At 51.8% G+C, this 25,928-nt stretch overlaps 2 protein-coding genes across 8 annotated transcripts; both read right to left on the bottom strand.

Moving 5' to 3' along the window:
* Positions 1 to 900: 900 nt before the first annotated feature.
* Positions 901 to 19,193, bottom strand: PNLDC1 (PARN like ribonuclease domain containing exonuclease 1). Of its 6 annotated transcripts, none has more exons than XM_045058319.1 (19): positions 19,040 to 19,193; positions 18,559 to 18,616; positions 18,185 to 18,258; positions 16,525 to 16,564; positions 15,869 to 15,992; positions 15,381 to 15,469; positions 13,837 to 13,937; positions 12,866 to 12,942; positions 12,560 to 12,703; positions 11,998 to 12,070; positions 10,292 to 10,377; positions 8,899 to 8,954; positions 5,215 to 5,279; positions 4,713 to 4,766; positions 4,466 to 4,610; positions 2,915 to 3,014; positions 2,472 to 2,647; positions 2,227 to 2,325; positions 901 to 1,161 (listed from the first exon to the last, which is right to left on the bottom strand). In XM_045058319.1, the coding sequence occupies exons 1-19, from the start codon at positions 19,113 to 19,115 to the stop codon at positions 1,098 to 1,100; spliced, it is 1,701 nt and encodes a 566-aa protein (XP_044914254.1). In that variant the 5' UTR covers positions 19,116 to 19,193; the 3' UTR covers positions 901 to 1,097. The 6 variants fall into 6 exon arrangements, with proteins under 6 accessions (XP_044914254.1, XP_044914256.1, XP_023110320.1 ...); XM_045058321.1 differs by having other exon boundaries at positions 2,948 to 3,014; XM_023254552.2 differs by having other exon boundaries at positions 2,948 to 3,014; positions 4,466 to 4,508.
* A 1,312-nt stretch (positions 19,194 to 20,505) lies between these two features.
* On the bottom strand, positions 20,506 to 25,390 carry MRPL18 (mitochondrial ribosomal protein L18). Of its 2 annotated transcripts, XM_019831447.3 has the most exons (5): positions 25,094 to 25,390; positions 24,618 to 24,804; positions 21,534 to 21,620; positions 20,974 to 20,975; positions 20,833 to 20,894 (listed from the first exon to the last, which is right to left on the bottom strand). In XM_019831447.3, exons 1-5 carry the CDS (start codon positions 25,143 to 25,145, stop codon positions 20,833 to 20,835), a joined length of 390 nt encoding a protein of 129 aa, XP_019687006.1. In that variant the 5' UTR covers positions 25,146 to 25,390. The 2 variants fall into 2 exon arrangements, with proteins under 2 accessions (XP_003986739.1, XP_019687006.1); XM_003986690.6 differs by lacking the exon at positions 20,974 to 20,975 and having other exon boundaries at positions 20,506 to 20,900; positions 21,389 to 21,620; positions 25,094 to 25,352.
* Between the last annotated feature and the right edge of the window lie 538 nt (positions 25,391 to 25,928).

Raw genomic sequence — 25,928 nt, 5'->3', positions numbered from 1 at the left:
TGCTGTGTGAACAAAGGGGTAAAACTTCCCTCCCGCCACCTGAGAGCTCGGTGTCCTTGGCCTGACCATGAGCTGCCCCGAATCTCGAATCTCGAGGGACAGCGCCCCATCTGGCGCTCACGTCCCTCAGGACAGGCAGCTCCCGACTGGGCGGCTGCCACCACTAACACTCCTGTTTTATGGAGGAAACAGCGGCACCCCCCCCTCCCCGCCCCCACTTAGGAAGGTTCTGCTGAATCATAAGTGAAGTTTCAAGATTGCACAAACAGCCAAGTTCTGCTCCCGATGGAGAACAGCTACTCATAAAGCTGAGTACAGTGTGGGCATGGCGGGTGTGGAGCACCACAGAGGAAACAAAATAACCCGAGTCTCCCTGGCCCCTCAGGGGACACAGCTGTGGGACGGAGAAGTTTTGTTTTTTGTTTAATTTTTCTTTTCTGAGAACAAGCGAGCGAGCAAGCCAGAGAGGGTCAGAGAGACTGGGAGGGAGAGAGAATCCCAAGTAGGCTCTGCACCAGCAATGTGGAGCCCGACTCAGGGCTCGAACTCATGAACTGCGAGCTCACGACCTGAGCCAAAACCAAGAGCTGGACGCTTAACCGACTGGGCCACCCAGGCGCCCCTGGGTAATTCTTGCTTCTGAAGGGAATGTTCAACATTATAAATCATAAAATGTTATCAAAACATCACAGATGCACATGGACACTTAGGCCATTTCCCAGATTTAAATCCCAACCAGCCTATTGGCCAAGAATTTCTCTCCCAGAAATAACGTGGGCCTTTGTTCACCTGGCGTCCAGGGCTAGCTGTCTGCACATGAGACCCTCTGGAACATTAGCTTAAGTTCCCAGAGGTGGGAACTTCTCCCATTTACAAAAAGAAAAGTCTGGGCCACGAAAGTTCCACTTCTAAGGATTTCTTTATCGTTGATAATAGTTACACAATTTCACATTTGAAACAAAGTTCCTCATGAGGACCCCACAGATCGGTCTGCAGAGAAAGGTACGATTTACACAAAAGCCACAGGAGCCCCATGCGGACATGCGGACGGCTGTCCCGGAGAGGCAGGGAGATGGGACAGAGGCTGCAGGCCACGCTCAGGGGTCAGGTCTTCCAAGGACGAGAGCGAGGAGGGCCCAGGTGGCCACCACGCCACAGACCCTGCAAGACAGAGCGCGGGTCAGTGGTGCCGGACGGACGGCCGCGTGTGCGCTGGCAGGCGTGAAAGCCCAGACACGCGGGCCCCCCGCTCTGTTGATCCAGACCGTCCTGTCTTCCCGTCACTTCCCCAGCGCGAGCTTCTGCCGTGAGCGCAGAAGGGCTCCGAGACCCACCCGGACCGGTCGTCCTCCTAGCGGTTTACATCAGAGGTTGGCAGGCAGGAAAACATCGCCAAGGGGCCGAACGTCTTCAAGCGTGCCGTTTTCTATACATACGGCTCCCAACCGGCAAGCCGAAACCCTTACGAAGCAACTCCACCTTTCAGTTACGCGGGCCAAAAAACCCCGATTCAAACTCAACCCCGCTCCGGTCTGCCCAAGACCCCCTTGGGCGCCCCCCTCTGCTGCCATGCAGTCCAAGCCCCAAAAGCCGACGGCACGCCCGCCTGGCTCCCCGACTTCCTCCCTGGCCCTCCGTGTCCTCTGCAGTCTGCGTCCCACCTCTGCTGAAAACCTCCGACCACCCGCGGCTTCGCCCACGGCCCTCACCCGCAGCCCTCCAGCCCGTCCGGCCCACATACCTGTCCCTTCTCTCCTCGTGGCCCCTCTCGAGGGCCTCCACCCGCTGCCTGGACACGGTCCTCCCCCGCGCTCTGCCTGGCTCGTTCCCTCACCTCCCTGGAGACTTTAATGGGGTCCCACCTTCTGCCTTAACCGTCCGCCCCTCTCTGGCCCTCCACTCCCACCTCCTGACGGGCTCTTCTTTTTAACAGACACTTGTCACCTGATCCATCGCCCAGTTCACTTGCTTGTCACCTCCCACTGGAGTGTGAGTTCCACGAGGGCAAGATTCTGCTTTGTTCACTGACCAAGGCCTAGAACCTAGGCCAGCACCCAACACAGCGGACGTTTACTAGAGCCCTGTCCGGTCTCACTGACTAACGTTCAGGCCCCCATACTCGCCAAGGACCCCTTGACCACACGCTAGCCAGGGAACCGTGCCCCACCCAGCCCCAGCTGGCACCGCGGGCCAGTCCAGAGGGCAGCCTCGGCCCTGGTCACTTACTGTAACAAGCAGTTGATGTCGGGGGAGTGTCTCCAGTACCGATAGAGGGAGATCTGCAGGGTGGGGTGGCCCCGGTACTCCCTCAGGATGCTCCGAGCGCTGCCAAAAGAGGGTCTCAGGTCAGGCGTGCAAGTACCAGCCCTGCGTCTCTGAGCAGGCCGCAGGAGGCCGCAAGGAGACAGGGCGGGCTGCGGGGCGGGGGGGGCGGGGGGGCGGGGGGGCGGGCTGAGAACCCAGGCACCTACTCCTTGAACTTATTGGTCAAGAGCAGGAACTGGCTCCGCGACAGTCGCCGGACATCGAACTTGCAGAGATTCTGAAACTCACGATACACTTGCTGCTCGCTGACCCCAGGCCACCTCCGGACGCTGAGGAGGAGGATGGGAGGTCGGATACTGGGGTAATCTGGACCAGAAAAGTTCTAGAAGACAGGGAGAAGAAAGGAGGAGATTCTCTGCCATTCCTACCGTCAACCTACCCCAGGGTTTGAAGACCCTGAGAGAGGCTAGGAAGGGCTCTGTCTGGGCTGGGAGGGGAAGGAAGGAACGAGCGCGTCCACGCGGGTTTGGGCAGGAAGACACAGAACAAGCCTAGCAGGGCGGGAGCGCCCCCTTCTGAGAGACCCCCGAACCAGACTGTTCCCCGCACGCGGCTGAGTAGGGGAAGGAGAGAAACAAAAGCTACTCACGATCTTAGGGACCCCGGCTCGGATAAGATTCACCTGGTTCACATAGGGAGCCAGCACATCGAGGTACAGAGGGAAGGACAGCTCAGGCAGGGAGCCAGCTCTACGGGGACAGAGAAAAGCCCGGAGCACTCAGGCATACCAGCGGTTACACACAGGTCCTCGGCCACAGCTGAGGGTCCGGGGACAACAGGGGAAGGCCCTTCCTCCCTCCAAGTCCACGTGCTTCCCCCAACCGGCCAATCTCAGAGCTCTCTCCAGGCCCAGGCCAAAGCAGAACTTCCACTTTGGTAAAGATCCCTTGACAAACATTAGCAATGGGCTCAGAGAATTCGTGAGAGGCCGCTGTCCCCAGGTCCACTTTATCATCCCTTGATGGGACCATCACCCTTGATTCCAAAAGGCCGTCCCTCACCCCTCGACCCACCACGCCCTGCCTCTGTCCAGACACCACCAGACCCCTGAGCACAGGTCTGTGAGAAGACACAGGCCTTGGAGCCAGGCAGGCCCAGCAGCCATAGAACTTCTCTAAATCTAGGAGGGCTTTTAGGTCACGAGGATTCAATCAAATAAAAGGATGTAAGGCACCCAGGTGCCACCTCTGGACGCTAAGGAGGAGGGAGGTTGGACACTGAGGTCATCTGGACCGGAAAAGTTCTAGAAGACAGGGAGAAGAACGAAGGAGATTTTCTGCCATTTGGGCTGTTAGCTGCCTTCACCGTCTGGCACGTGGGTACCTCCCGGGGAGCACGGAGATGCGGTCAGAGCTCAGGGAGGAGCAAGAGGGGGTGGACTTCCTATTTACGTTATAAGCCTCACATCAATGGGTCACAGAGGATTGCTATGCATAGCGTCCATTACCAAAACAGACAAAAAGGCAGTACCAAGGTTAACAGATTAGTCCAAAGTTATTAGCGTTCACTGGTCCGCAAAGGTTTCCAAGTCGGCCTCAAAGACCCTGTGTTTCAATTCTGATGAGCTCCTCACCTGGCCCAAATCCTACACAACAAACACGGACACCCAGCTGGCGCTACAGAATGTGTATTTCATGTGTGGTGTCACCGCCTAGGAGCGGATGCTGGAAGCGTCGAGGATGACGTCGCCACGCATTCCAATCTGGGGTTTTAGAAACACTTTCCTATATGCCCGATCCCCAGTCCCTCCCCTTCTCTCCCCCACAGCCTGACTGCGGGGACCCCCAGGAGGGGTCCCTTATCGGCCTGGACACTTAGCCCTCCTACCTCACTGTGACACAGCGATGAAGAACAGACAGGTAACAAAGCAAGCTTACACCCCAGGAGGCACGGAGGCGGGGGTCAGGAGCCACAGCTGGCCTTACCACCTCAGCCTCCCGGCACGTGAGTTTTCCCAGTGGGAACACAGGGGCCAGGACCAGCAGGGAAGGCCACCCTGAGGAGGAAGTCTGCTTCCCCGGGCAGGGACGGCGTGTACATAGCGCCCCACACGCTCCCTCTGGGACAGCCACAGGAGCCGGGCGCCTTAGCTCACACCCAGCGAGCCCCGTTCCCGTAACTGGATGGAAGGAACACTCACCCATGTACTCTCCACAGGAGCAAATGTGCCACTTTCAGAAGAACTGGGGACAAAATGCTAGAGATGTAACAGACGTCCAGCCTCGACCAGCTCCCCTTATCAAAACATGCAAAGCCACGCTTTATTTCTGTGATGTGCAACCCACCTAGAAATGAACGGAGAGCCTCGGGATTGGGGAGGGGGGATCATCCCGAATAAAGCGTGAGCCTCCCCCCCCCCCGCCAAGTGTAACGACAGCAACGCTCACCTGAGCCACAGAGGAAAGCATCATACGCAGCCTCGTGGGGGTACTTGGTCTCAGCTGAAGCCGTGTTCCAGAAGCGGGAGAGAATCAGGCAGCCGTCAGAACGCGGCCTGGACAAGGAACCTCCTCTCCGCCCAGCTCCACACCCGTGCTGGCCGCACACGCACCACCACCAACCATCGCTCCTCGAGAGAGGGGTGTGCCCTTCTTCCCACCCACACCCACCTTCACCCCGGGTCCCCCACGGCAGCAGGAAGCCGAGGCAGAAAGCCGCCCAGCAGGCTAGTCACGTGTCAAAGGGGAGCAGACGCCCCCCCAGGAGGTCGTGAAGCCTTCCAGAAAGACTCCTTTCCAGGGTAGTGGGGGTCACGTGGAGCACAGACAGGAAAATGATGGAGCACCCACGTAACCCTCCCACACACCTGCCCGTGGGGAGACCAGGCCATAGCGCCACCACCCCAATAGTCAGCCACCTATGGGGTGGCCCCAGCTCACGGGAACATACCGTATTTTTCGCACTTGCTTGCATGAATAATCACTGGCCCGGAATTTTTGGTAGGATTCAAGTCACTAGTACAGAAGAAAAACAGCGTAAGCATAGTCACAGAGGGGCCCCTGGGTGGCTCAGTCGGTTAAGCGTCCAACTTCGACTGAGGTCATGATCTCACAGCTCGTGGGTTTGAGCCCTGCGTCGGGCGCTGTGCTGACAGCTTAGAGCCTGCTTCAGATTGTGTCTCTCTCACTCTCAAAAATACACGTTGAAAAATAAATTAAAAAAAGAAAAAGCAGTCACTGAAAATAAGCCCTTCTTGGTATCTCCTCACCGTCTTATGCTAATATAACTAAAAGCGTCCCCAGGACTGGGGTGCCTTTTTGAAAGAAACAAAAAGGCACAGGTCCAGGAACAGGCGGATGAGGTCTCAGTAAGCAGGCAGCAGCACAGGTGAAGGCGGCGAGAGAGGCTGCTACTAGGTCACTAGAGTACTGGCCACACGCTTAGCCTGAGTGAGGAACCTGGATAAAGTTGACACTGGCTCTGCCCAGGGAGCACGCACCTGGTGACCCAAAGGACACATACAGAGCTGGCCCTGCAGCGCCCGAGGCACTAACAGTGCACTGGAGGGTACGGAGGCTGCGGGCAGGAGGGACGGAAGGCTTCCTGAAGGAGGAAGCACTCCAGGAGTCCTGAACCACAGGAACTCGCTTGGCTGAAGCGATGGGGAGGCGTCTGGCATCTCGCGCACAATGAAGGCGCAAAGGCAGTGAGGGAAAGGGAGCAAGGCCTGCCCTGTGTGTGTGTGTGTGTGTGTGTGTGTGTGTGTGTGTGGCTGGAGCCCCCGAGGGAAAGGCAGGGGCCAGTGAAAGAGCTCAGCTGTTGGCAGCGGGGGCAGGGGGAGGTGCTTGAGGAGCATCAGAAAGGCAGAGGAGAAACACAGGCCAGTCAACTTCACGTTTTAAAAGATCACTTGAGGGGCACCTGGGTGGCTCAGTTGGTTGAGCGTCCAACTTCGGCTCAGGTCGTGATCTCACGGTCTGTGAGTTCGAGCCCCGTGTCGGGCTCTGTGCTGACAGCTCAGAGCCCTGAGCCTCCTTCGGATTCTGTGTCTCCCTCTCTCTCTGCACCCCACCCCCCATGCTGTGTCTGTCAAAAATAAATAAATATTAAAAAAAACTTTTTTTTAAAAAGAGCACTTGAGCAGCAGTGGGAAACAAGGTAGGACAGGCCATGAGGCACCCATGGGGCTACCACCATCCCTGGAATGAAAAATACTCGGGGGCACCTGGATGGCTCAGTCAGTTAAGCAGCTGACTTCAGCTCAGGTCATGATCTCAGTTTGTGAGTTCAACCCTGCATTGGGCTCTGTGCTGACAGGTCAGAGTCTGGAGCCTGCTTCAGATTCTGTGTCTCCCTCTCTCTCTGCCCCTCTTCCGCTTGTGCTCTGTCTCGGTCTCTCAAAAATAAACGTTAAAAAAATTAAAAAAAAAAAAAAAGGAAAATAAAGATTGGGGCAGTGATCCTGGGGATGCAGAGAAGGGCAGACTTGACTACAGACATTCAGGGCGGAAGACAGACAGAACTCGCCTGACCAGCAGACGTGGCTGGCTCGGCCTGTGCAGGTCTCGGCTGTGGCACAGGTGCCCTCACTCAACGAGAAGACCTTCCCTCCGTTTTCCACCACAGCTTCTGAGAACTGGGTCTGTGCCCAGTGTCTCGGAACACTGGTCTCCTCATCTGTTCAAGGAGAGTGGCTGCTCGGTTTAGGACCGTCAGCGGCATGGCCAGTGGCGAACATGTCACAGCCGCGGGCCCAGTGCAAAGCACAGGTCTCGGTCCTTTCTCACCAATGAGCACAGGAAGTCCCCACGGCGGCCTGCGCGTCACCTGGAGTCATTTTCTCGGGTCACAGGCCGTGAAACTCAGGCCCAGAGAGATTAAGTAGTTTTCTCAAGGTTGCTCGCAAGCCACTGGGTGGCAAAGCTGGGGTTCAAACCCGAGAGGTCTAGATTCAGAGCCCGTTAGTGACGGGCAAAACTCTGGCGCGCACACCAGCCCTGAGCACGGCACCACGTGCCAGAAGGACGCAGAGGAAGCTGCTCCAGCACAGAAGTGGGTTTGGGGGGCAGAGAACAACGCCAGGTTAGACGTGCTTGCGGCCACGTGGGGTAGGAACATCAGGCGGACAGGCGGCTCGCCGGGGGGGTCCTGGAGGTCTGAACGGCAGTCACGGCGGTGGTAGCTGAAGCTAGTGGGGTGGATTCGGTCACCCAGGGACACAGCAGTGAGCAAGAAGGAGGCCGAGGAGCGACCCCGGGAGCGAGGGGAGGGGCGGAAGAACAAGAGCCCACGGGAGTGAGTTAAAAACGAAAACCCTCCACAAGTCCACGAGAGGCTACCATCAACGGTGCAGGAAGAGAGGGGCCCGGGGTGCCAGGAACGCACCCATGAGTCAGCCCATCAGCCGAGACCACGGAGGAGTTTGCACTGGGCAAGCTCACAAGAGCAAGTTCTGTGAAGGAAGAAAACCCGGCCTCGGTGGGCCGAGGCGAAGCAGAGGCCCCTGAAGATAAGTCGCAAAGATAAGAACAAAGACCATGTTGCGAGAAGAGAGTCAAGTGGGGAGCTGTCGTTTCTGGGTCGGGCTGATGACGAGGGAAAGGAGAGGGCCAGGAGGAGGGCCCCGAGAGGGAAGCCATCCAACCAGCGGAGGGACAATGGGACTAGAGGCTGGGCAGGTGGGCGGAGGGCAGCCCTTCCCTGCTTGGACCCTGCACACAGTAGGCGCTCACATGTGCTGACTAGCAGGAGATACTGCCACAAAGAGGACGACACTGCAGAGGTCTGGAGGGGAGGGGAGGGGAGGGGAGGGGAGGGGAGGGGAGGGGAGGGGAGGGGAGGGGAGGGGACCCTTCCTGCATTTGGGCCCCATTTCTTCCGGGAAATGGGGCCCAGGAAGGCCATCGGAGGGAGACATGGGGCATGAGGACCCAGAGGAGACCGTCACGTGCTGAGCCACAGGGCACCCCTGCGGGCTGTCACAGGACAATCACCGACAGAGGCGTCCTTCCAGAACGGTCCCACCTTCAGCTGCCATTGCTCAGGTTTGCTGCTTCCCCCCCCCCACCTCCCCCCAGGACGGAAAGGCACAGCCCCCCCACCCTGGCGCCTTCCAGGCACCGCGTCCCCACCAGCAGGCCCCCAGACCACAGCGGATCAGGGCTGTGAGGGGAAGTGGGAGCCACCGCTCCTGCAGGAAGGTCCGGGGCCATTCACTCAAGTGTTCAGAGCGTGCCCACCCGCACCACGGCAGGCGGGGGACAAACATCAGGGCACTGAAGGAAAGAAGCCTGTTGTGCTAGAGCTCTTCACTCCAATCAGAAAGACATCAAAGGAAGTTAAACCCTGGCCACAGAGACCACCATATACTTCAGTAGCTGTAGGTATTTTACCTGCTTCCTGCCCCTCTAGGCAAGGTTTATCAACCTCAGCACAGGAATGTCAGGAGCTGGAGAATTCTTTGCCATTGGGGGCTGTCCTGTGCATCCTGTCTACTCGCCAGACACGACAGCCCTCCCCACCCCCCAACAACCAAAAGGGTGTGTCCTGGGGAGTAAAATCCCCCCACGCCCCATCAAGAACCCCCTGTTCTACGAGCAGCTCCCTCCCCCTGCAAAAAAACAGCCTCCTTACCTGTTTAGGACTTCATAAACTTCTGAGAGATTTGAAACCCTTGGGAAATTCAGTTCCTAGAATTATGGAACAAATCAGAATAAAACTTGTGCTTTTCTTATCCGCTTGGGGATTACCAATGGCCACTGAAGGATCCTGGAAAATAATTCCTATAAACTCCTCTTTCTATTCAAAGATCAGGGTCTTTATCCCTTGATTAGGGCCCTAGCAGCATCCTTGGGTTCTCTAGAAGGTACCCAATAACCTAGGCTAGAAAAACTGCAATAACTCCTACCACCTTCCTACAAAAGCACGTGTCTAAGGGGTTCTGTAAACATATGCCTCCAAGGCACCAGACCATGGCCAAGGACACACATGTGGACACCAGGTGCTCTAAGAACCAGAGAGCCTTGGGCAACGCCAGGTCACCCCGAGCTCCTCTCCGCTTGTGTGGCAAGAACACGTGGGTTCCCTCCGATCAGCCCACACCCTTCCTGCTTCACCCTTGGACTCTGTCACATGGAGATGCACAACATCACAGACCCGCGAAGAGCTGGAAACTGGGGAGGGACAAATGATAAACACAGCTCTAAGCAAAGGGGTACCAAGTAACCCAATGCCTTTTTTGTAGCTCCCTTACTGAATAGTTAGGTGACCAGCTTCGGGCTTTTAAATGCTGATATGATTCCCCTCTCTCTGTTCCTCAGTTTAAGTTCTAAGAAGCATTCAAGCCAGTTGGGTGCCTCCCTTCTCCATGTGCAATTCATACCCTAACTGTGCAACAGAAGTCACCTGGGAGATTTAGAAACACCACCGCACCCCCAGCCCCCTAAACCATAGGAAGCTGGTGGTGGGGTCCAGATGGCAGGATTTAGCTTCCCAGGTGATGGTATCGTGGCCAGGTTGAAACCCATGACCTTAAGGCTCAGCAGAGATCGTTAAGAGCCCCACCCTGTTGAGCAGGCCGCAGATACTTATCATGCACATATCAAGCTCTAGAACAAACTGCTCCGTGTGGTGCTTTAGATCGGACAAGCTACATACAACTCAGTCAAAACATGGGAACTTGGATGAGGGAAGGAAAAAACTTACAAGCTAAGATGATAACCCAACGTGAAAATACAAAGGAAATTGTTACTGGTTGTAAAATAGGAGAAGGATTTGAGGAACAATTTTTAAAAAAGAGACGAAGTGAGGGCACATGGGTGGCTCAGCCAGTTAAGTGTCCGACTTCAGCTCGGGTCATGATTCAAGCCCCATGTCGGGCTCTCTGCTGACAGGGCTGAGCCTATTTGGGATTCTCTCTCTCCCTCCCTCCCTCTCTCTCTGTTCCTCCCCTACTTGCACTCTCAGGAGCTCAGGCTCTCGGTAAACAAACTTTAACAAACTGGGACAAAGCAATCCTGTCCCTTACCTTCCAGATGTCCTTTGTCACATTCTTGGTGTCAATGAGAACAGGAAATAGGTTGTGGATATTCAGCTTAAATTGATCATAGCTTTCTGAAGCAAAACACCAGATAGAAGGAAGTTTGTAGATAAAAATGGGAAGGAAGATTCTCCAACCTAGCTTGTCACCAACGCTAATTCACAAACAAGGCAAACAAAACAGAACAAAACGGGAATTAAAAACATCCTTTCTCCTAGTCATTAAGGATTTTAAATCTCAAACCAACCTGCCATCACCTTTTGTGGTGGTGAAAGCCAGACGGTTTTCCAATAAACTCAGGATATTGGCTATTGTCAACACTAGTTAACGTAGTTGTGGTGTGAGCCAATGCACACAGGGAGAAAGAAGTGCTATTGAAAAGCGGGTATGAAATGGTCTGTAAGGGACTGTTTAGAGGAAATCCAAGAAAAAAAAAATCAACTAAAAATTCTAAGTGCCCTGATTAAAAAAAAAAAAAAGCTATTAAGCTATTAATTGGTATATTTATCAAAGGACTACCTGTATGGAGTTTAAAGAGATTTATGGCAAAACAAACCAAAGCAACCCCACTCTCCTCTGCCCGCTCCCCAGGCAAGCACTTTCCATGTTCTTTCTCTGGGTATTTGTTCCCAGATCTGCAAAGGCGCTGTGCTGCGGGTTTCCCCAGTTCTACGCATCCACCTGTCGACTGCCCGCTGGGTGAGAGGACAGCCCGTCTCATCCCTGGCTCTGCCCCCTGCTCCCCTCTCTACCCCCAACGCCCCCTCATGTCCCTAACACCCCTCCCCACCCTTCCTGCTCTCACAGGGGCCAGGCCGTGGTCCCCAACCTCTCCTTTCTTACCCAGCTTTTGTTCTCCCAGTTTTGTTTTGTTGTCTTAGTTTTTCTGGCCAGTGCACATTAATTTTACCCCTACTTCTCCCTCGATTCTCTCCACATGCTCAAACTGAGGGGTTTTATCATTTCCGGGGAAGCCTTAAAACCCTCCCACCCTTTTAATCTAGACAATGTACACTATTTCATTTAATCCCCCAATACTAGGATATCGCCATTATTACCACCCCCTTCTTACAGGCAAGGAAACCGAGAAAGCACCTTGCTGGAGCTAACACATGTGAGGAGGGTTGTAGGAGGACAGAAGCAGGGCTCTCGAGTCCAAGCCTTGAACGGCTGCAGGACACTATCGTACATCCAATGAGGGCACCAGTCAGGCAAAGTGTGGCACAGCCATAAGACAAGGCCACACAGCCACTGAAATGACGTTAGGTTAACGGCATAAATGCTTTGGGTAAGTGGGGGGGAAAGCCAAATGCAAAATCACGTAGCGCGATCAAATTTGTGATAAGTCCCGGGGGGGGGGGGGGGGAGGGAATCAAAGTGTTAGGATTATAGCGGAGACGGAAGGCAGCTTCCTCTCTCCTCACATTTCTGATCCCACAAGGTCTCACGCAATGGCACACGACAGCTGCCATCAAGGCGGGGATGGGATCAAGCCGAATGGAAGTCTTTCTGCCGGAAAGTCACCTGGCTTGCACTGGGGGGAAATGGGAACAGGCACAGATCCGCCAGACCCTCGGAAGCCCGCGGGTCCCGGGGAGGGGTACGTGGAGGGGCTACCCTGGGGCAGGACGGGGGCCCAAACCCCGTCTGGACGTGAAGGGAAGACCGGGAGGGGGTGGCGGGCACGCCCGTACCTGGGAGCGGCCGGAAGAACTTCTCGTGCAGATGCAGTAGGTCTGTCATCATGTTGTGGCCCACCAAGGGCTGCTTGGAGGGATGGACAGGCGGCAGAAAGGAGGGTTAAAACCAGACATCCCGGGTCCACACTCTCCCGCGGGGGGGGGGGGGGGCGGCTTCAGAACCCTGAGATCCCACCACACGGTATCCCCCCTCACCACCCCCTCCCATGAAAAGTGGCCCCTATGCGCAGATGCCAGAAAGAGGACGAGCAGGGCTTGGAGGGATGTGGGGCAGGGTCCACGCCGGGGGCCAAACTGAAGCAATTCCCCCCAAGCAGTTCCGGGTCAGCTAGTCAGGACATGGGGGACGGGAACCTTAGTGTTTTATGCAGACCCTCTGTCCCCGCTGAACCCGTCGCGATTTGGGGAAAGAAGGCTAGATCCAGAAAGCCGGTTATCAACAAGAACGGACCGCTTCTATCTCAAGGCATCTCATTTTTGTTGGCAGCCGCAGCGCATTATCATGGTCAGAAATACGAAAGACGGCTGGAGGCCAAGAAGAGAGATTTTTCCCTACCTTCTGGGCTTTCACCAGCATCTGGAAAAACACAGAAAAACCCCTCGCGGAGAGAAGAATCTTCTCCTTCCAACAGCTCTCTCGATCGCAGGAGGTGTTCTCAAGGTACCAGCGATGCTGTTTGCTCACTTTTTTCACTATTATCTGAGACAAAAGTAGAGAGGAGTCCTCTGAATCCCGGGTTCCTGGGAACGTAGCCATAATCTCATAAAAGGGGGGGGGGGGGGGAGACGAGAGAGAGCCTTTCTCAGAGGCCGAGGGAGAAACAGAGCCCCTGAGGCTGCCCACCCCCAGGCGGGAACTCACCCCCTGGTCTCTCAGGACCGTCCAGATGTTGGGGAGGGCCTGCCTCAGCACCAGCTGGATCTCAAAGGCCTGGAAGCCTGCGGCAAGGAGACACAAGGCTCGCGTGGAACCGCCACAGACGGCGGTTCACCTTCCCCTCGAGAGGAGGAAGGGAAGTGGAGAGCTACGTGGAGCAAGCGGAGCGCTTCGGCGTGCCGCGGCCAGAAGCCCACAGGACGGGACGACACGGCATCCACATCCGTTCTCGAAGCTGATGTCCCGGCCACTCTGAAACTGAGGACCCCAAAGGGTCTCTGTGTGGGGGTTACAGCTATTGACGGCCACCACGTTAGCACACTACGCTGAAGGTCATAAAGTTCTCTTTCAAAACGATAAACACAGAGGCCCTTGGGTGGCTTAGTCTGTTGACTGACTTCGGTTCAGGTCACGATCTCATGGTTCGCGTCGGGCTCTGTGCTGACGGCACGGAGTCTGCTTTGGATTCTGTCTCCCTCTCTCTGCCCCTCCCCGGCTCTCGCTCTCTCAAAAATAAGTTTTGTTTTTTTTTTTTTTAATTAAAAAAACCGAACAGGTATGGGGTGCCAGGGTGGCTCAGTCGGTTGAGAGTCCAACTTAGGCTCAGGTCATGATCTTGTGGTTTGTGAGTTTGAGCCCTGCGTGGGGCTCTGTGCTGACAGCTCAGAGCCTGGATGCTGCTCCAGATTCTGTGTCTCCTTCTCTCTCTGCCCCTCCCCTGCTTGTGCTGTCTCTCAAAAATAAATAAGCAAATGTAAAAACAAAACCAAACCGAACAAAACAGATCAGAATGCCTCCAGCTTCTGAGTTGAGGTCGGAGCTTGATCTCACCCCAAGGACAACGTGCCTGCTGAGCTGACGCCCAGGATCCACAAGACAGAGGGGGTACGTTTCCCCCGACCCCCACACCTGCCAGTGACTGGCCCCAACACTCCCAGGCTCGGGGTATTGCCTACCAGCAATACCAGGGAGAGTCATCCAGTCGCCCTCCTCCGCCAGGTCCAGCCACCGTGTCACCTCATCAATCACCACCTTGATCTGGTCTTTATCCAGAGAACTGAAAGCGGGCACACAGAAATGGGAGGTTGGAGAAAACCACGGGAACCACAGAACCTCAAGACAGTGTGAACGTGACCAGGGGTTTGGAGGGTGCCAGCTTTAACACGGTGATCCAGGCAACAGAATGGACCCCAAAGGGACTATTTTCTGAGCCTTGCTCTGCAACAGAAAGCCAGACGCTTGGCCTATGCTCTCCCATACATTTGCAGGGGCACGCCCCATCCTTTCTGCCTCACTGGGACGCATGCGGGAAGAGGCCTTGGGAGCGAGCCAACGCTGAGCACTACAGTCAGGCCTGTCTGCTTAATTCAGCCTTGGGGGTAATAAAGCACCATCTGGTGACAGAAGGAAAAGACAGGAACTTTGGTAAGCACATCTTCTCCCATGTTAGGGACACAAGAACATGATGTTATTTTGAGATGAGGAAAGACTCTTCTCCGACATTTGAAAATAACAGAAGGTTAAAAATTCAAATAGTTTTCCTCTTACAAAAAGAGACATTTTTATTGAAAATCCATGAATGAGGATTTCAGGGGGGGAGAAAAAAGCCCAAAACTTCTGGGGGCGCCTGGCTGCCTCAGTCAGTGGAACATGCAACTCTTGATATTGAGGTTGTGGTTTCGAGGTCCAGCTTGGGTGTAGGGCTTAACAAAAAAAAAAAAAAAAAAAAAAAAAAAACCCCACCTCCAATAGTACGTAGTTATCTGGACCTAATAATCAGCCAGAACATTCCAGAGCTAAAACTGGTCTAATTTAAGCCCCCTCCCGATAAAGGCAAGACTCTAAAGCTCAAATTGCTGAAGTGACTGGTTGAGCTCCATACAAGTGACTGCGGGGCCTGTCTGGGGCCCAGGTGACCACGCGATGCTGTCACTGCATCACTCCTGGCCCAGCTCTACGGCATCACGGGGTTTCCAGTAGGACAACTGGCCCTGGGGCCAAAGAAGAGAGGCAGAGACGCCACCCTCGGGAGCACGCAGATTCAAGAACATGAGGCAGTAGGTCCAGGCCGAGGCCTACGACCAGCATGGTCAAGGTTACCCGGGATTGACCCCTGAAACCTCCCTAGGATCACACGGAAAGCCAGCACAACGCGTCACAGGGAGTCCTGCAGAGCCCCTCCCCGTTGTGGCACCGGAATGGAGTTCCTGCTTCTCCGCTGGAGTACTGAGTCAAAAGTCGGTTCCTCCCCACTTCCCTTCACTTTTGAACATAAAAATCATACTTGATGCAGCAAGAGGGCTCTCATCGCAGTGGAAGGAACGGAACCACCGTCACTCCAAGCTGCCCTGTTTGGCTGATTGCATACTGCCGAAGCCACCCCGGTTAAAGGTGACGCCGCGAGGTCACTGTGCTCTCGAGCCGGCACACCTACCCACAGGATACGTGAAAAAACACCAGAAACAGAAACCCACGAAGCACCTGGAGAAACAGGCTTTACCTGCGAACTTTCCAGTTCCCGGTCAGGATGTTGTGTTTGATTTTCTTCTCCTGTTCTTCATTCATATATGGGATCCCGTTTTTGAGAAACTAGACAGGATGAGAACAAGCGGACTAGTGGCGGCATCCTCTGTGCAGCAGGAGCAGATGAAAAAGAAGCCCTCCTTGTCCAGTCTCACGTGCACAGGAAATGAGACGCAGCCCAGCTGGACCAAAGAACCTTTAAAACCTTCCTATCTCTGGGGTGCCTGGGTGGCTCAGTCGGTTAAGCATCTGACTCTTGACTTCGGCTCAGATCATGATCTCATGGTTCATGGGGTCGAGCCCTGTGTCAGGCTCTGTGCTAACAGTGTGGACTCTGCTTGGGATTTTCTCTCTCCCTCTCTCTCTGTCCCTCTCCCACTTGTGCTCTTATTATAAATAAATAAAGCTTTAAAAAACAAAAAACAAAAAACAAAAACCTTCCCCTTCCCCACTCTGCTGCCATACCTTGTTGTAGTCGAAGCCATACTGATTCAGAAACTGGACACTGGAAGCCTGGAAAGAGAACTCCGAATCCAAAACCCCAAACGTCGTGGGGAAGAGAAAGAAGTTACACGAATGGGCTACATACCTATAAAAAAATAAACATTAAGAAAAACAAAAAAAAAAAGCCAAAGACATTTTTTTCAGTTCTAGCCCACAGAGCAGGGTTCTAAGCGAATTACTTCTTTCACTTGAGAAGTACCTAAACGTTGGCCACTTCTAGTACTGCTGACTGCACTGGGGCCAAAGGAAAAAGGCAGAGATCCTGCCCTCGGGGAAGGGTCCACCCCCATCCTGAGTCCACCGTTCAGCACGCTTTCTGCCTGCTGGTGTCCAGGAGTCACATCATCCTCATTAGACCTACCCTGAAGGCTCACAGAAACAGGGAGAGGGGCACCGACATGCCAGGAAAGACCCCCGGAAAAGATGCTGCCCCAAGAGAGACTTGAAGCAGCCAGAACCTGCAGGGGACAGGAGGCCACAAGGGCACAGAAGGGGAGGAGAACATGGAACATCCAGGGCCAAAGTGGTTCAGAGCCTGGGGCAGAAGACGGAGGGGAGCAGGTGGAGAAGATTAGTGGGCAAGAGCCAGGTGTTTTGCAAAAGGTCTTCATACATACTTGTTTGACTCTCCTTCAATACTGGAAAACACAGACAATCCTACAAGAAGAACAGAGGGAGTGAATACCCAAGCAAAGCTATCAAAAGTTAGCTGCAGAAAGGAAACATTGCAAACGGTACTTTGCACCTAAAGATACTTTGTATGCCTTAGAATAAGACAATCTCTTAAAAAAAAAAAAAATTAAAAACAGGAGAGCTCTCAAACTGTAATTCACACCGAAATTACTAAACTATAATTGTGAATGGTTCTTCAAATACAGAAAACTGACATTTTTCTAGTTTTAAAACTAACCGGAGGAAATGCTAAAGAAAACAGAGATTTATACAGTGAAGGACTTTAAAATGTCTGCATGGCTAAGAAGACCCTATGGTGAAGTGAAGAAGACTTCAAAGTAGGGGAAGACAACAGAAATACCTACATGCTGTTTCATATACTTTTCAAAGAGGTCTTACCGTTAAGAAAAAAACTGCAACAGAAAAATAGCAAAGGACAAGGAGAGAGAACACACACACATGCTCAGCATAGAAAAAGCAAGGGTAAATCTGTTTCAAGACCTTTTTTTGTAAATAAAACTTTATTGAAACATACCATGCTCATTTACATATTATCTTTGGCTAACTTCCAGCAACAGAAAGGTAGCTGTAACAGAGACCATATGAACGATCTGCAAAACCTGAAAAATGTATCGCCTACCCCTTTACAAAAAAGGTTAACCCAGCATTTAATATGTAGATCAGGGTGCCTGGGTGGCTCAGTCGGTTGAGCACCCGACTTCAGCTCAGGTCATGATCTCGAAGTTCGTGAGTTCGAGCCCCGCATTGGGCTCTGTGCTAACAGCTCAGAGCCTGGAGCCTGTTTCCGATTCTGTGTCTCCCTCTCTCTCTGCCCCTTCCCCGTTCATGCTCTGTGTCTCTCAAAAATGAATAAACGTTAAAAAAAAATTTTTTTCACTGTAGATCAGAACAATTAGATTTTTCCTCTACCAGGTGGGCAAAAAAGTGAAGACTGATCTTACCCAGCACGAGTGAGGAAACCAGGCACGTTCAGTGCTTTAGTAGAAGTCAGTGTAAATTCTGTGGATGGCTGGTAGGAGAGGGATCGTTTGGCCCCCCAAGTTCATACTTTCATGCACATACTAACTCCACAACTCCACTGCTGGTAGTATACCAAATACATCCATAAACACCAGGACAGTTAACACAACTTGTTTGATTACACACAAAAGGTAAAAAGGCATCATAAGGAGACTGAGTCAATTCCTACATTCACAGCTAGAACACTACGTGACTGTTAAAAAATGAATGGGAATCTGTTTATGCTGATATAGAAAGATGTCTAAGCCCCATTAGTGAAAAAGTCTGCAGAGCGAGACGCTTTATAACAGGATCTTGTTCTTGCAGGTTTTAAGCAAAAACCACACGCATTTTTTCTTGAGAGAGGATACAGATTCTTTAATGTCGATTTACTTAGGCATGGGAACAGTGCAGCTAATTCAGTTTCTGCTTGTTCCCAAATGTCGGGCCCCACAGGCACAACACGGCCAAAACTGAAGCCAGCATCTCTGAAGGGAGTCAAAGCTGTTTTACCAGCAGGAAACCCAAAGGCGATACAAACCCCTCCTTCAGTAACTCTAGCAAACAGCTGAAGAAGAAACTCACCAATCTGACAGATTGTGAATTGCTGAACACTCTGACGGGTCTTTAGATACCACTCCGAGGGCAGGTCGAACAGGCTGCGGAAAAACAGACATCTCATCCCACAGGGAAGGAAACAGTGTGAAGGCACCCCAGACTCCACTTTGGATCAGCATCTCTCAACCACAAGCAGCATTTTTCCTTGTTACAACTATTACGTACTCCCAGTGCTCAGTGGACAAAGACCACCGCCCCACACACACACACAAAGTGCTGTCCTGCCCCCCCCCCCATGCCAACAAGGTGTCTGCAGATAAAGAATAAGTGGCCAGAACACCAGTCGGAAGGGCACAGGTGAGCCCCTCCCTAGCTCAGCTGTAAGGCAGCTTTGGCTTTACCTGATCTGCTGGGGCCGGGACTGGTTAGAACGAAGGCCCGTGAACTCTATGTCCAGACCTGCGGGAGAGGCAAAAAAACAAAAAAAAGACGACAGTCCGCAGACGCAGACCATTGCCACGGCTCTTCATGTTGTAAGTGTTGCAGGTGAGCGAGCGTACTCGGCTCAGGAGGCCAGGTGGGGTCAAGAAGACAGAAAGGAGAAAACCAAAGCAAGGACAAGCCAGGCCACTCATCGCATCCGCTCGGCTCTACCTGGACCACAGTGGGGCCAAGGCGTAATCGCTGCCTAACGTCCCACCGCCCAGGCCCCAGAAGGAATGTCCCCGTCCGTCGGAAGGGCCCTCTTTGCGCCTCCCGCGGCCTGCCGAGCGTCCCGGCTGGGCCTCACCTCTCTACCCCTGTCCCGCCCGCGCCACACCCTGTGCAGGCTCCCGCGGGCCAGAGGGATGCGGCGACAGGGCCCGGAATCCCCGCCCTTACCCACGAAGTCCGCGCCCAGGACGAGCTCCTGCAGCAGAGGGAGGCTCTGCTCGAACTCGTCGGCGCCCACGTCCATGGCCACGCAGCTCCGCCGAGGGCGCCCGGTGCGGCCACGTGCAGCCACGCGCTTCCGCCGCGCCGGCCGCCTTAAAGGGCTCGCACGGGAGCCTGCGATTGGCCGTGCCGCCACCTGCCCGCCCACAGGTGTCCGCCCTTACACCTCAGCCGCGGGCGGGGCTCGCTTAGACCCCGCCTTCCAGCCAAAGCCCGTTTCCCTTGCTCCGCGCCGCAATCTCTGCAGTGACTTTAAGGTGCGGTTTACCGAGACCTAGGGTATTAGGACGGGTGGTGGGAGAAAATGGTGCCTGAAGAAGGGTGAAAAGGGGCCAGTAGACAGCACCTGGAGGAACTGCGGTAGGTAGGTCAGGACGGCAGCTGTGGCAGGGTGGAGGGACCACCTCCACCTCTCGTCCGCTTTGAGATCAGCACTTGTTCGCACTTCGCCCGTATTGAGCTGCCCCGTCCCCTCCCCTCCCCTCCCCCAACACCCCTTCTTTTTCTTCACTTTGTCTGCATCATCCTTTGTAATACCATCTATCAAACTCTCCGCAAAAAGCCTCAATAATTGCCCATCGAACTGCAGAGGTGATCTGGGACAGTCCTTGCGAGGGAAAAAAAATATCCACCTATTCCTTGCGGGGGGGGGGGGGGGGGGGGAAGTCCACATACAGTGTCACTTCCAGGTGAACTCTATTTTTGTCTCTGTCAATTTCCGAAGCCACTAGTCCATCGGTCTTTACGTCTTCCCTTGAAGGCCTCTCAGAACCAATCATACTTTTAAAAAATGTTGGTGCATACTTAGCTTTTTTCAGGAACCTATCAAATATTCAGATTGGAAATAGTAGTGTTATTTCACTTATGTATGTATAATTGGGATACACATTTAAAAACTGGGAGGAAATGCTCCAGAAGCTACCCTAACTGCTTACATGTTCTTCCTCTTCACATCTGTCTTAAATAGCCAGAAGTAGTTAACCTCTTTTGATTGAATCCACTCCCGTGAGAGAGCTGCCGTGACTCCCACCCGGCACAGTTCACCACCCATCCAACAAACTCACTTAGCGGCATATGATACACACCACCCCTGCTCCTTTCCACCGCTGCTTCAGTTGCCCACTGTGCTTTCTTCTTTCAAATCTGCTTCTGCATGTTAGGGTTCAGGAGCCCAACTGAGGTTAGGATTTGCCCCTTTTCTTCACAGCACTAAGGCTGTTTATAATAAATTGACTGATACAGGCATTTCCTATTAAAAAAAAAAAAGGCCACACTCTGAGCAGCAACGGCCATCGTTTATTGAGATCGCCCTCTGCGCTGGATGTGGTGACATGCAGTTTGCATAAACCTCGTGTGTGTGCTCTTGCCACAATGAGCTCAAAGGCAAAAAAAAAATTCATTTAACCAGAAAGTGTTCATAATATGCATTTATTCTTTAGCTTATAAACAATTTGTCCTTCGAAAGTTAATTATCATTGGCAACAGCTTTTCTCAGGTACTTCTGTCCAAGAGAAGGTAAGAATTTAGCCCTTGATGAGCAACAACAAAATACACACACACACACACACACACACACACAAGGGGTGAAAGGGATGACCTTCTTAACTGGTAATAACATTCCACTGTTACGTGATTGTATAAAACTTCCAAGCTGGCTGTTCTTCCAGATGCTCTCTTCTGAAGGATGTAACAGCTCACAGCTTTATATCCATACATTCGGAACGATGCTTCTAGTTCATTCATAGATTCTCCGGGGCTCCTGCAGCACCACACCGCCTTCTGTCATGGCACTCTGTAGTCGCTTCATCTGGTTTTGAAGATCAGAAAAAAGGAAAAGATTAAGTCAGCACAGTAAGCGGACAATACACCGTGCTTCTCACTCCTCAAAAGAAAGAGAGATGAAACAGCCAACTTGCTCCTTGCTAACTTCCAAGCCTCCCCTGGTTTCTCAGAAAGCGATTTTAATGACACGGATAAGAAGAGACCTTAGAGACGTCAAAGACTAATAGTGTCTCGTTAGACACACGAGATGTTAACATGTGAACAGGAAGCAGGGCGGTCTACGTTGCGGCTGTACACCAGTTCCCCTGGATGGACTCTGGACAAGCCAGCCTCAGGTTACTTGTACACAGGACAGGGGATACTAATCCTGACCCTCTGGGCCACTCTGCAGGTCAAGATACCCACCTCAGCACCTGCCACGTGCAAAGAACCTGAGAAATGCAATTACCATTACTATGTAAGCACCTGACATCAGGAATTAGTACCTTCTAAATAAATACGAAACCAAAATACCGAGTCTGAGGCTGCCTCCCACGGAGTGGGCTGGTAGACCATGAAGTTGATTCCTGCCTCCAAGCATCGCTCTGCCAGCACCCGTCCCACGCTCTCACAGGCCACCACGTTTGTGGTGCTGTAAAGATGCTTTTTAATGGCCCACTCCCGAGTGGACGCTGAAACCACAACCTGGCCACTGCGATGCTCTACAAGCGCTTCCACGTGATGCTGAGTCCTTATAACTCGCAACCTAAACGAGATGAGAACAGAATGAAATCATAAAAGAATCCTAAAGATTAAAAAGCCTCAGGTGAATAAACGCCAAATATTTCTCAAGAACACGGTGTTTCATTTACTTCAACACACTTAACCTGGATTTTACTTGGGGAAGGTGTTTGTCCTCTGCCTTTGTGAGGATAACCTCAATAACTAAACCAAACATTTCCACTTAACACCTCAAATATCCTAGAGAAACTTGGTATTTCTGAAAAGTGAGGATTACTGACACAGCAGCTACCTCAAAAAAGGATTTAAGGAGGCAGAGCTAAGCTCTGACCCTGCGATGAGTAAGGATACATTTACTCTAAGCCTTTATTTATCAGCTAACACCAAAATAAAGATTGATCAAAGATTTAAATGTAAAAAACTGAAATCATAATACTAGAAGGTACACTTTTTTTTTACAATCTCGAAGTAAGCCTATTTAAATATGATATTAAACTATGTCATCCAGTTTTTATAAAGACTGACAAATTTTTCTGCAGTTAAAAAAAAACAGCAAACCAAAAGGCAAGCTAGAAACAAAAAACACTTTAAACACATATTATGCAAAGAGATAATTTCCATGTAAAAAGCCTCCTATAGTCAATAAGAAAATGACCAATAACTTAACAGGCAAAAGATCTGAACAGCCTGTTCACGGAAATAGAAAATATTAATGGCCCTTAGGCCCATGAAAACATGTCCAACCTCACTGATCAAATGCATGGAAAAAACAATTCATTGCAACCCTGTTTGGAAATCACTGCAGTAATCAACGATATGGAGCCAGCCAACGAAAGCATCCATGTGGTGGTATTCTATGCAGTCACCAGAACGAAGTAGCACTTTATGACGATGCTGCTGACATTTATTGAGCATCTACTGTGCCAGGCACGGTCCTGTTTCAGGCATAGTTCATGTAGCAAAATAATCTCATAACCATTTCTTTTGATTTTTGTTTTTGTTTTTTTTTATTTTGATTTTGTTTTTTGTTTTTTGTTTCAGTCAGAAACTGACCCAAAAAGGTTATGTCACTTTAGCAAGATTACAACTAATGGTAAGTAATGGAGCTGGGATTTCGGTCCAGGGGTCTGGTTCCAGAGCCAATGTTCTTAACCAACACAAAGGAATTCCAAGATGTACTTTGAAGGACGCAGGGAGGATTCAGGCGAAAAACAGTGTATGTGGTGTGCTAAAAGATTTGTAATTTATTTATTTTTTTTATCTCAGAGAAAGAGAGCAAGCGGGGGACAGAGAGAGAATCCCAAGTGGGTTCTGCACTCAGTGCAGAGCCTGACACAGGGCTTGATCTCACGACCATGAGATCATGACCTGAGCTGAAATCAAGAGTGGGCCAGTCTGCTGATCCTTATCCTAAACCATGTGTTCAACAAAGACAGAGGACTCATCTCTAAGGTCACTTCCTACTATAACATACCAAAATTCTATACTGATAATACTGTGAATATGACTGATAGAACAAAAAACAGGTGGGAAAATAGGTCTCTAATTATTTAAATGATCCAAATATTAAGTAAATAGGTTTGGTGTTTCAAAAGCTTTTTTGACTTAAGATCCAGATTAATTCAAGTTATCTGCCTTCTCCCTTTGACTCCTCCCTATGTACACGAAGTAAAAATGCATCATAACAACTGTAACACTTCATTATCCCTATTCCATCTTTCACTACGAACCCATGAAAACATCTGCCGACAGGGATGATGTCTACTCTATGTTTGCATCTCTTGCCTCTAGCAAAATGCCTACGAAACGCCACAGGCCTAATGATTGTTGAATGAATATATCACACAGATACGATTTCTAACTTTCCGTTACAATTTTATGGAGTCCTTAAGAAACATTCCCCTTTAACACATGCTTACTAAGTAAATCAGCAGATAAAATAAAGCAGCACAGTGATAATAATTTCTAGTGGCCTGGCTCTTAGGGGAGACCAAACATATCTGAATCCTAGCTCTGGTGCTCATTATTAACCTTGTCCCCTTATGCCTCAATTCTCCTGCTCCTATAAAATGGAGGACGTTATTGCACCTGCTTCATAAAGTAATTTTAAGGATTAAATGAGAAAACGTACATAAAGCAACTAATGTAGTTCCTGGAAAATACAAAGCAGTCAATAAACAACCATCTTTATAACAAAGAATAGACGCCTAACAAGGGCGCCTGGGTAGCTCGGTCCATTGGGCGTCCAACTTCAGCTCAGGTCTTGATCTCATGGTTCATGGGTTCGAGCCTCGCGTCAGGCTCTGTGCTGACAGCTCGAAGCCTGGAGCCTGCTTCAGGTGCTGTGTCTCCCCCTCTCTCTGCCCCTCCCATGCTCATGCTCTGTCTCTCAAAAATAAATAAACGTTAAAAAATTAAAAAAAAAAAAAAGAATAGACTCCTAACTTGTCTTTCTGCTTCTACCCTACCCCCTTAAAAATCTGCTCACCCCAAAGCAACGAGAATGACCTTTAATTCAAACTCAAACTTTAAACCCTCTCACAGTTTCCTACTGTAGTGAAAAGAAATCATAAATTGCTTACTTCAATTTACAAAGTTAATGATTGGTCTCCTACCTACTCCTCTATTTTCACCTTACACTATCCACTCCTTCGCACACTAAGCTCACTAAGCTCCAGGTACACAGGCCTTTTAGTCCTTCCAACACACAGGCCCATTACCACCCTGGCCGTTTCCTCTGCTGGGAATGCTCTTCCTGGCAGACTGTCTTCTCCCTATCTTTTAGAAGGAGCCTTAGCAGCACCCAGCCCCCCCCCCCCCTGTTCTAACATCATCCTCTTTAAATTTTCTTCCTGACATTTATTTACTGTTTGTCCCCCCACGCCCGTCTCCTCCTCTGCTACGGCAGATTCCTGCGAAGAGAATCCCCAGAAGTATCTGGCAGGTTAACTGAATTGATGAAACCAACTTGTAGCGCACCCTGCACTGCTCTGTCAGTCAATTACCTGGCCGATGTTATTACCTGTGCCAGAACTCACGGGAGGGCCACGCTGTCCCCCAACCCCGCTCTTTCCTGGCCACAGCTAAGAGCTCCAGATTGCGCGGGTTCCGGTTGGTGAACTCTGGCGCGACGGCTTCATTTTCCAGAGGATCCACTCCAGGCTTCACCGCTGGCTTGGAACTGGTTGAGAGCGCTGCGACCCCACACCCTAAGAATGGAAACCACCACATGTTATCTTTAAAAAGACAACCACGGACAAAACTGGAATGTGATCTAACCTCTGTCCCCATTCACTCCCCGAATCTTCTCTCCCCGGAAGGGGGAGAAAAAGGTAAGTCTGGTCACAGAGTCCAGTCATCACAGATCCTGGTTCTTGACTTCCTACTACTGTCATCACAATGCTGTTAGCCTGGGATGTGCTGAATATAAATCACTACTTGCGTGTGCACACTTATTGGGCAGGCCCTGGTAAGTTATCTGAGAGAAGTGGGAATTACCGCGGTTCCTGCAGACCGACAGCCACTCCCAGAACCGCGACCGGAGCGCCATCGCTGAGGGATCGCGAGCACAGCCTCGGAAAAGCCTCGCGTCCTTTCTTCATCGAGGTCCCAACCGCTCGCCGGCCGCAGCCATATTAACTCAAGGAAAAGAACTCGGATCCCTGACGTCACAGACGTCTCGGCCCGGAACTAACAAGCCCCTCCGCCGAGCGGCTGAGAGGGCGGTCCGTCACCTCTGTTCCTCCAATCACCGCCTACGCTGAGATGCACGCGACCCTGGAGCCCGCCAACCACCTCGCTGCAACGCGACTGGGGGCGGAACGCAACGCACTAGGTTAGGAGAGCTTTTAGCGTTGAGTCGCGGGTCCGAGGCACCCGTAACTTCGCGTTGCCGTATTCGGCTCCCGTAGTCGCAAAGCCTCGGCCGATCGTTGTCGAACCCACACACAGCCCCGCTGAGCAATAGGAGAAACTGGGCAGCGCAAGATGCAGTTTCTCTTCAGAAGCCGTGGTTGTCATTTCCCCGGATGGCCCGTGTAACACTCTTGTCCCGTCCCACCCAGGTTCAGGCCCCGAGCTTAAGCTCGTGAGCTTATGCTGTGACTCGCCGCATGCTCTCCGAGCAAGCTCATACGTTTAACGAGACGGTTAAACGAACACACCACACTCTCCGTAGCGCAGTTTTACTTGAAGGGCCTGTCCTTTCTAGTTACACCCTACCTACAAGCTCCGCCCTCCATCCACTTTTTCTAGAAGGCACTAGAATGTGCAAATGCGCACGCGCAACCGGTGTCTGGGGGAGGCGGGGGAGAATCTTCAGCCGAGCACCTCC

Source organism: Felis catus, chromosome B2, assembly GCF_018350175.1.
Source record: "Felis catus isolate Fca126 chromosome B2, F.catus_Fca126_mat1.0, whole genome shotgun sequence".
NCBI classification, from domain to species: Eukaryota; Metazoa; Chordata; class Mammalia; order Carnivora; family Felidae; genus Felis; species Felis catus.
Note: the sequence above shows the minus strand (reverse complement) of the source record. Positions and strands in the feature narration are given on the sequence as shown.

Excerpts from the sequence above, each read along its gene's own strand:
- MRPL18 (XM_003986690.6), bottom strand. The coding sequence starts at position 25,145 with ATGGCGCTCCGGTCGCGGTTCTGGGAGTGGCTGTCGGTCTGCAGGAAC. Across the intron at positions 24,805-25,093 it reads GTCGGTCTGCAGGAACCGCG|GGTGTGGGGTCGCAGCGCTC; the intron begins GTAATTCCCACT and ends TTCCATTCTTAG. Across the intron at positions 21,621-24,617 it reads TCCCGTGAGTTCTGGCACAG|GTTGCGAGTTATAAGGACTC; the intron begins GTAATAACATCG and ends CATCTCGTTTAG.
- PNLDC1 (XM_045058319.1), bottom strand. The coding sequence starts at position 19,115 with ATGGACGTGGGCGCCGACGAGTTCGAGCAGAGCCTCCCTCTGCTGCAG. Across the intron at positions 16,565-18,184 it reads ATTCACAATCTGTCAGATTG|GATTGTCTGTGTTTTCCAGT; the intron begins GTGAGTTTCTTC and ends TTCTTCTTGTAG. Across the intron at positions 10,378-11,997 it reads GTTCTTCCGGCCGCTCCCAG|AAAGCTATGATCAATTTAAG; the intron begins GTACGGGCGTGC and ends GTTTTGCTTCAG.